Consider the following 9,140-nt stretch of genomic DNA (forward strand, 5'->3'; position numbering starts at 1 on the left):
TTGGTTTACAGGTTCAATCATACAAATTTATACCATTGGTTTATCAGATTGCTTCAAGACTTGGTAGCTCTAAAGATGGGCAAGGATCAACCAATTTTCAGGTTATATAGGATTTTCTTCTTTAGGGGTATCTTTTAGAGCAAATCTTAGGTTTTGTTAAATTAAAGAAGCCAGTCAATATGCAGATCGCTTTGGTTTCTCTCATTAGGAAAATGGCCATTGATCATCCGTATCATACTATTTTTCAGGTGATTAATCAAGTTTATTTTCAGTGGCAAATTTATTATTACTTGTTTGGTTATGTTTCACAAGTCTTTTTATCCTCATTTGCAATTCTTTTTTTTTTTTGCATGAGTGAATGGGGATTTAGAATGCATGCAGGTTTTCACGAATTCAACTTCGTTTTATTTATACGTTTTGGCCTATCTCTGTACATCATCAACAAGCAGTATCTTTTCCAAAGTGTTGCACATTGATCATATTGGCTGATATGTTTGTATTGTAAGTCTAACTTCTTGAAAAATTTGTTTGAGTTGGCTAATAAAGTTAAACATTTCTTTGATGTTTTGATGTGTTGGCAAAAAAAAACAAAACCTTCAACCATGTCCTATGTGAGTGTATTATCAGTATATTTATTTTGTTCCATTAGCATAGTAATTCAACATTAACAAAATATATGCTAGTTTTTCTTAATATTCAATGTAGTTCGTGTGACAGTTTTTTGAAGATGGATCTGGACTAACAATTTTATTATTTCTGTACGTATTTAGAGTGTTGTTTTCACGCTATAATTTGATCTTTTGCAGTCATGGTAAATAAATGTTAATGATTAACTGGTTCTTTAGTCTCATTTAGCAAGTGCTGCTATTTTTGTTCCATCAGCTTCTTGCTCTAGCAAACGGTGACCGTGTGAAAGACAAGCAAAGGAGTAGAAACTCATTTATTGTTGATATGGATAAAAAACTTGCAGCTGAAAATCTCCTGAGTGAGTTATCTACTTATCATGGTGCTTTGATAGGACAGGTACTTTTTCTATTTGAATATCGTCCTATCACCTTAAAATTTATATGTTTGGGCTTGACATAATTTTTTCTTTTGTTTGATAGATGAAACAATTAGTTGAGATTTATATTAAGCTTGCTGAATTGGAGACAAGAAAAGAGGTCTAGTGGTCTTACTCAAATTTTAAATATCTGTTTATGTTGTAGTTCTTGATTGCCAAGTCATTGAGAAAATATATTGAGGTTTTCTTCTAATAAATCTTATGTGCAGGAAACAAATAAGCGAGTGCCATTACCAAGAGAAATCCGTAGTCTTCAGCAGCTTGAACTTGTAAGGATGACACTGGAACTGTCTCCTGGGCATTGATCTTACTAGATACTGTCAGCATGTGCAACTACAAACCATAATTATACATATGCTCAACTTTTGCAGAAATTAAAATGTCTTCTTGGCTTACTTTATGAAATATGATCAACAATTTTTCAACTTGGTAGATGTCTATTTTTTACTTTCAAAAATGTTATACCATTCTTCCCCCTTTTTGCTAAGAACTAAGCCCACTTGCTTAATCACTTGGATAGAACTGACCTTAAACTATATGGTCAAGAATGTTTGGCCCAGGGTATTAATGATAAGCCCATCAGATTTTATATGCCAATGCATCCCACCGTCTTGCTTATAATATGGTGTTTCACAGGCTTAACTTGTTAGAACCAAACATATAACACACATTGCACAGAATGGTTCCCTTCATTTGCTGCATGTGAAATGCACGCTCCGGTGGTATCTCTGTCATGATTTGATTGCTTTTTGCACTGTCGATAATAGCACTTTCCTGCATGATAGAGTCATCCTGTGTCAAGATTTTTTTAAATTGTATCTTTTTCTGGACTTTGCTTACAACGTTATATCTGTCTCTCTCCCCTTCATGCATTTCTCTACCAATTTGGGATGATACTAAAGTGATGAGACCCTCAGATATAAATGGACTTTTCTTATATTGTGTTAAGGAAGAATTTTTTTCTTTCTGCCATCACCTCCTTACAGAGATTTAGTGTGTACGCAAAAAACAATGGGAGCAACGATGTCCGTAGTGTCTGTCGTACATGGAATGTTGTATACACAGAAATAAGGCTTATAAAGATAGTAAGTAGTTTTACTAGAACTAGATGGTGGAAGTTAAAGATAATAATGCAAGGCATTTTAAAATTAAGCTGGACAAAGAGGAGGTTTTAAATTTGGATGGGAAAAATATCGATACCATGTAATCTTTGATGGCTACTAAGATTAGGGTGGTGACTAGGAGGTTCTTCAAGAGAAAACTGGTAATGCTGTGAGGAAGTTCAAAAAGCAATCACTATAAGAAGTTCATGCTTAAAAGATTGATAAAGTGTAAAACTGAGTGTTTTTTGGGGAAATTGTAGCAAAAGAGGCAAAAACGAATCTTTAGTGTCGCAAAATATAATGTTTGTGATAAGTTCCACAGTAACTTGGGTATTGAGGAAGGCAGAAAGGGCATCTTTTGGATTGCTCAAGTTGAAAAAGAGAAGAACATAGATTTAGGTAACCTTTTGTGGATAAATTATTTTTATAAATTATTTAACAAACATTTTGTGGATAACATAGCTTTAGAAATAAACAATAATAGTAAGCTTACAAATCATAGATTTGTTCGTAAAACTAGAGCAAATAAGGTAAAAATATTTAGTGGATGATAGTCTAACAAGACTGCAAGATAACTTAGCTTTAATAATAAACAATAATGGTAAACTTAGAAATCATAGATTTCTTTGTAGAACTAGAGCGAATAAGGTAAACTATTCTTTGAAGTGGATGACAATGTAACAAGACTGCATGTTCTGATTGTATACCCATGGTTTCAAATACTCTATGAGCAAGGATCATTATCGGACCGATGCAATATGGGTCAGTACATCGTCCAGTGCATCAGTATCATACCAGCTCAGTCGATTATCAAAACCGATATAGGACCAAAACTTAAAACTTTTGGTATACCTATTGAGGTTTAGAAGAGTCTGAGAGATGAAGGGATAGTTTGGAGGACTAGCTTATTTTACTAGATTGTATGAATTAAAAAGATATCTGGTGTATGGATAAAGAACTATTTAGTAGTTATTTGTACGCAGAAGATCGTTTCAATATATTTGAGCTCGTAAATGATGGCGTATAGCTTTGTTTTTTTCACACTTCTATAGATCCAATTAAAGAGCAACTCACTTTTGCTAGTATGGCCTTGTTTCATTTTAGATTCAATTAAAGTGTACTCATTTTTGTCACTGTGTGGTCTTCATTTGTTCAGGTACCAGTTGTCACGGCCACTGTTCCTGTTGATCCTAGTTGCCAATATCGGGAAGGTTCTTTTCCGCATTTTCGGAGTCTAGCTGATTCTATCATGTATGTTTCATACGTTGTTTCTACTTCTGTGGCAACCTTTCAGAGGGTTAAGCAGTTGTTTTATAAATATTTTCAGGGTAATGAATGGCATAAATGCTCCCAAAGTGGTTGAGTGCCTTGGCTCAGATGGTCAGATATATCGCCAACTTGCAAAATCTGGAAATGATGACCTGCGACAAGATGCTGTATAATTGCACAAACTTTTTCTCTGAAATTTATAGCAAAATATTTATTTGAATATAGTTGTTTGCAACCCATGTTACCTCCATTATCCTTGGTCTCCCAACATCTACAAGACCACAGTCCCATTAAAAATACCATTTTGGTTATGTTTGGTCCTTAAGAGTAAGATTTATGTCGAGCACTTAAATGCCGAAATTTGGATCACTCCTCTGGAGCTTCTGTTCTTCATTGAGATGGTACCTCATTGTTTTTTTTCGCTTCAGGATTACAAGGACTCCAGTCTGTTCATCTCCGTTTGTCTATTTTCCCCAACTTTTGCATCAGATCTCCTAACCAACCCCATGTCCCTGATTTCTAATGTTTGTTTTATATTATTTATGAAATAGAGATTCCCTCTGTACCTTTTTGCCTAAAAGAATAAGATAACAGAGAAGCCACTGGATTTCTTCGACTCCTCACCTTTAAACTTGTAGTCCTCTTCAATTTGATTTACAAATCAATCTAGATGAGAAATATGATTCTTCAACTATTCACTATAAATTTGATGGATTTTGTGTACTCATGATTCTGTGGCTGACCCATTGACTTTCAATGTTAAATATCCCTGTTTGTATGAGATTGTCATGTTTTTATTGACCAAACACAAAGATTCAATGCTGTCACCATATTTTCTCTGAATAAATCTCTTAAAAAACAATTTTGTTGATGGACCTTTGGAGTTCATGAAACACTGGATCTTCAAAGAAGCCTAAAAACTGTTGATGGTTTGTACCAATCTTTTTCAGGTTATGGAACAATTTTTTGGTTTGGTAAACAACTTCCTGCAGAATCATAGAGATACATGGAAAAGAAGGCTAAGAATACGTACATACAAGGTATCATGATCCATCTTCATATTCTTGCATCCTAGTCAATTTTGTGTAACATTGTCAGGTTATGTTCTGCAAGCAGTCTTACAGATCAAGTAATCATAAGTATTTCCTAGCAATCTGCTTTCCTATGTTCAGCAAACTATTAGCTAAGGTCCCCTATTTTAGCATCATAAGTATTGTGTGCTATTCACTCTTATGGTCCTTTTATGGAACACATTAACCAAATTTTCTTTTCCTTTTCTATTTTTAGTTAAATTATATTTTATGTCTCTAGTCATGGTGGTGTTTCTTTTTTTCCAATGTGAATGCATCACTTTTTTGTTCTTTCAATCTTTTGCTCTTTAGTTCTTTTCTTGTGTGGTTTGTTGTTCAAAAATGCTTTCCTTACAGGTTTGATAATTGTGCATGATTCTCCCTCCTCCCTTTCTCCCACTTGGCTGTTTGAGTCTTTTGTTACTCAAAAATGTTCTCAGATTTTTGATGTGCACATTGATTTATCATACATGGACTATCTACATTTGCAGGTCGTTCCATTTACACCAAGTGCTGGTGTACTTGAATGGGTTGATCGTACTATTCCGCTTGGTGAATACCTTTTAGGAAGGTTTGCTATCTTGCTCATGTTGCTTTATTGTGAATAACTATGATGTTTCATATGCTTCAATATTTCACATGTGCCTATCTAGTGCAAGAAACGGAGGAGCACATGGTCGATATGGAGTAGGTGATTGGTCATTTCTTCGATGTAGGGAGTACATGACCAACGTAAGTTCGCTTCTGCTGGCATATTTGGTTGCATACCTAGCAAATTTTGATGCATGTAGAACATTGTACGTACTGATTTTGTAGTGGTATAATTCCAAAAGTGGATATGTGCTCTTTTTTCTCAATATAGTGTTTTTTTTTCTTTGCTTTATTGTCTTAAGATTGATTCTCTTAACAGGAGAAGGACAAGAGGAAGGCCTTTTTGAAAATCTGTGACAATTTCAGGTTTGATAAATATTTGTTTACTTGGTTATTTATATCTGAAACTAATTTCAGTGGTTGTGCATGGCTTAGAATGCAAATAAAAAACCAGCATTGGCACCTAGCACTTGCCAAAACCCTTGCCTTCTTTAATTGTGGACCTGTGCTAGTGCCATGATGGTGACTTGCATTGCTCCCATCCACAACAATTTATACTAAACAGTACTCTTGCTTTCCATTTGAGCAGGCCTGTTATGCACTATTTCTTTTTGGAGAAATTCTTGCAACCTGCAGATTGGTTTCAGAGCAGACTGTCTTATACAAGAAGTGTTGCAGCTAGTTCAATGGTCTGTATAAATGGGTAGATGATACATTAATAATATATCATAACATGCCTTTACCTGTTTCCAAGTGATGTTTAGAAACTGATTATTTAATAATATATCTGCAACTGTCATATATCTCCACAAACAAATTTCCTTTCAGGTAGGTTACATTGTAGGACTTGGAGATCGGCATTCAATGAATATTCTTATCGATCAAGAAACAGCTGAGGTGGTACACATTGATCTTGGTGTTGCCTTTGAGCAGGGACTTATGCTTAAAACACCGGAGAGGGTTTGTCTACCTTTTCAATTTTAGTTGTTAAAGAAGGTGCTTTATGTAATTAGCAAATTTCTTTTTGCATTTGTTTCAAAGTATGACTTTTATGCAGGTTCCTTTTAGACTGACCAGAGACATCATAGATGGCATGGGTGTTACCGGTGTTGAGGGTGTTTTCAGAAGATGTTGCGAAGAAACTCTCTCCGTCATGAGAACAAACAAGGAAGCACTGCTGACTATAATTGAAGTATTAAACCATATCTCCCTCGTCTGTTGGTTTTGTTGTCATGCCTTCGTGCATGATACTATTGATGATCATGCTTCCATCATGCTGTCACTGTAATTAGATTTTGTCCTCTTCTTTCTTTTTATAACTTACTGTGGCTATTGCAGGTTTTCATCCATGATCCTCTGTATAAATGGGCTCTCTCTCCCTTGAAAGCTTTGCAGCGGCAGAAGGTATGCTGGCCATGTTGTTTTCTTCAATTCTATTATCAAAACTGATTTTTATTATAATTTTTTATATTATTTTGAATGTAGATATTTTTATGTTTTTGTTGCTGACTAGCATAAACATTGATTCATATGAGAGATTCCATGTTATTGCTTCTCTCAACATTTTATATCGGACATGAACTTTCATCTATGTTTGTTGCCTTGCAATAAATCAAGTTCTAATGAACATTTTGACTGCCTTCAAGCTGGTAAAACTTAAGTTGATAGCAAAAGATTATAGGAAAAATCTACATTATATTTTTGTTAATATGGTTCTTATGACTTACACTAATTTCTCTATCACAATGATTGCGACATGCACAACCTTTGATCTTTATTTCTTTCAGGAAACTGATGATGGTATAGATGCATGTTTGGAGAGTTCACAAGATGCTTGTGAAGGAAACAAAGATGCAGCTCGTGCTACACTCAGAGTTAAAGAAAAATTAGATGGCTATGAAGCAGGTGAAATCAGAAGTGTGCAGGGGCAGGTAATTTTATTTATGTGAATATGCTTTGGTTAGCTTTAATCATAGATACCCTTTTGATATTTTTATAGCCATTATTTCATCCACAAGTTACATGGCACAATGTCAAGCTTTTGATAACTTGTTCAAAATATCAAGCAGACGGCCTGTTTGAATTCAAAATGCTTTTACATAATTTGTTCAATGCCAGCAGTAAAATGCAGTCTACAGCATACTACTTGTTCAAGTTCGAAGTATTTTGATAACTGTTCAAGACAATTAATAGTGGACTAATTAGTGCAACTTCTATTTTTGGAATAAATTTCACAAGAGGAGAAACTTTTTAGACTATCACCATACACATTTATGATTGGTGAAATACTGAGATGATCTGTGATGGTAATGTTACCGAATTGGTAAGCACAAAAGGAGAACATTTCATTTTCTTCTTTGGAACATTAATCCTCCATTGGTAAGCACAAATTGGACCTAAGTATCTGCTTTCTTTTGCAGTTTTAAAAAGCTCTTCAGCATTACAGTAGAATCCCTGAAAATCCAGGATACCCTTCCTCATAAAATTTCCCATATAGATAACAAAACTATCCCAAAACCTGTCACCAGGCATAAGGGATGACGTCCACCCTTAGGTGTCTTCGAGAAATGTTGGTACCCTTGGAAACCTGAAAAATCAATGAACTTGTATGCTAAGGAGACAAAGAAAACTGTCATTGTAGAACTTCCAAACTGCTATCAGAACTGGTGTCTTTTGAGGATTTAAGCCTAAACGTGTGGTTAAACAGTCCATTATGTTCATGCTATTTAGTTAATACTATTGCTCAAGTAGGACGCTTACACATATAATAGACAAATCTGTCTCTGTAACCATGTGTCTGTTGTTTATTGCGGCTTTTCAGGTCCAGCAACTCATACAGGATGCAATAGACATGGACCGATTGTGTCACATGTTTCCAGGTTGGGCAGCTTGGTTGTGAGAAAAGCACACAATTCCTATGCATTTCCACCTTCGAGGATCCTTGTAAAACAGTCTTGCCATTTGGATGTCCATTATCCTTACAGCATATTTTGGTGCCAATCTTTCTTGATCATCAAAGTGAAGAATTTAATATATGTCCATTATCCTCTTGCTCACCTTCTCTCTATTACAAGAGTTGGATGGATGATGGATCTGAACTGGTGTATCATAGCAGTTGCTTTCTATGTTCAATTGAAATGGGAAAAGATTATGACAAACAGCTCATGTTGGAGTCTTTTTAATAATCCGGGAAATTATAAAGGTCCTTCTCTCCCCATTTTTTACAGTACAATTCCAAATTCTGATCTATGTTTTGCTTTCTATGTCTCTTCTTATATTGAGCATTAAAGCTTTCTATGAAAAAAATTGTTTAAATAAATTTCTAGTTGTCAGACTCTTAAACTATCTAGAGAACTGTCCTATCTTAGTCTGCTACAATGCTGCAGTTGTATATTTATACATGATTATATTCATATTTATCCAATAATAATCCTTTTTATTATGAGTACGTAACAAGAGGGGGGGAAAAATAGATCAGATGTGTCCGTACATTAAGAAATTGTGTCCTGTCTGATGAAGGGAGTTTACAGAGGAAGTGTATACCTTTTAATGCATGCCATGGGTGATTATAATTAGCCTATGAAATGATCGTTGTGGATATGAAAATTCTGTAGCAAATCTATTTCTTCCTCACTACTGCTGTTGTTTTCTCGCTTTGGATAATAATTTTGGCATGCTTATTGAGAATGGAGTTTTCATATAGCCGTTTGCAACTTATATTGGAAAATTACTTTCCTCATCGTAGTTTTCTGGAAATGCTATCCTAAGCTTCGTACCCTGCATCCCACATACAATAGTTTTAGGAGAGGCCGTGGGATGGTTTCCTGACGCACTGCGGGTGGAACCCGAGCCTAGAGGCCGTGAGCGCGGGCGTGCCCATGGTCACATGGCCCTTCTTCGGTGACCAGTTTTTCAACGAGAGGTTGATCGTTGTAGTGCTGGGGGCAGGGTTGTCGCTGGGATCATCGGTGTGCACGCGTCAAGCGGAGGAATGGCCGGTGATCGAGGCGGCATAAATAGAGACGGCCGTGAGACGAGTGAGGA

The 9,140-nt window shown here is 35.5% G+C and overlaps 1 protein-coding gene across 2 annotated transcripts in view; it reads left to right on the top strand.

Annotated features, from left to right (window-relative positions):
- Positions 1-8,322, top strand: part of LOC103987359 (serine/threonine-protein kinase ATM) — a 61,973-nt gene extending 53,651 nt beyond the window's left edge. For both annotated transcript variants that reach the window (XM_065156035.1, XM_009405643.3), the window contains 17 exons: positions 12-101; positions 186-248; positions 883-1,023; positions 1,107-1,163; positions 1,273-1,332; positions 3,323-3,417; positions 3,494-3,602; positions 4,386-4,475; positions 4,997-5,076; positions 5,159-5,237; positions 5,416-5,462; positions 5,686-5,785; positions 5,925-6,056; positions 6,154-6,288; positions 6,435-6,500; positions 6,884-7,027; positions 7,918-8,322. In XM_065156035.1, the coding sequence (XP_065012107.1) occupies positions 12-101; positions 186-248; positions 883-1,023; positions 1,107-1,163; positions 1,273-1,332; positions 3,323-3,417; positions 3,494-3,602; positions 4,386-4,475; positions 4,997-5,076; positions 5,159-5,237; positions 5,416-5,462; positions 5,686-5,785; positions 5,925-6,056; positions 6,154-6,288; positions 6,435-6,500; positions 6,884-7,027; positions 7,918-7,995 (1,566 nt within the window). In that variant the 3' untranslated portion in view covers positions 7,996-8,322. The remainder of the gene's footprint in view (positions 1-11; positions 102-185; positions 249-882; positions 1,024-1,106; positions 1,164-1,272; positions 1,333-3,322; positions 3,418-3,493; positions 3,603-4,385; positions 4,476-4,996; positions 5,077-5,158; positions 5,238-5,415; positions 5,463-5,685; positions 5,786-5,924; positions 6,057-6,153; positions 6,289-6,434; positions 6,501-6,883; positions 7,028-7,917) is intronic.
- Positions 8,323-9,140: the final 818 nt, after the last annotated feature.

This window comes from Musa acuminata, chromosome BXJ3-6, assembly GCF_036884655.1.
Source record: "Musa acuminata AAA Group cultivar baxijiao chromosome BXJ3-6, Cavendish_Baxijiao_AAA, whole genome shotgun sequence".
NCBI classification, from domain to species: domain Eukaryota; kingdom Viridiplantae; phylum Streptophyta; class Magnoliopsida; order Zingiberales; family Musaceae; genus Musa; species Musa acuminata.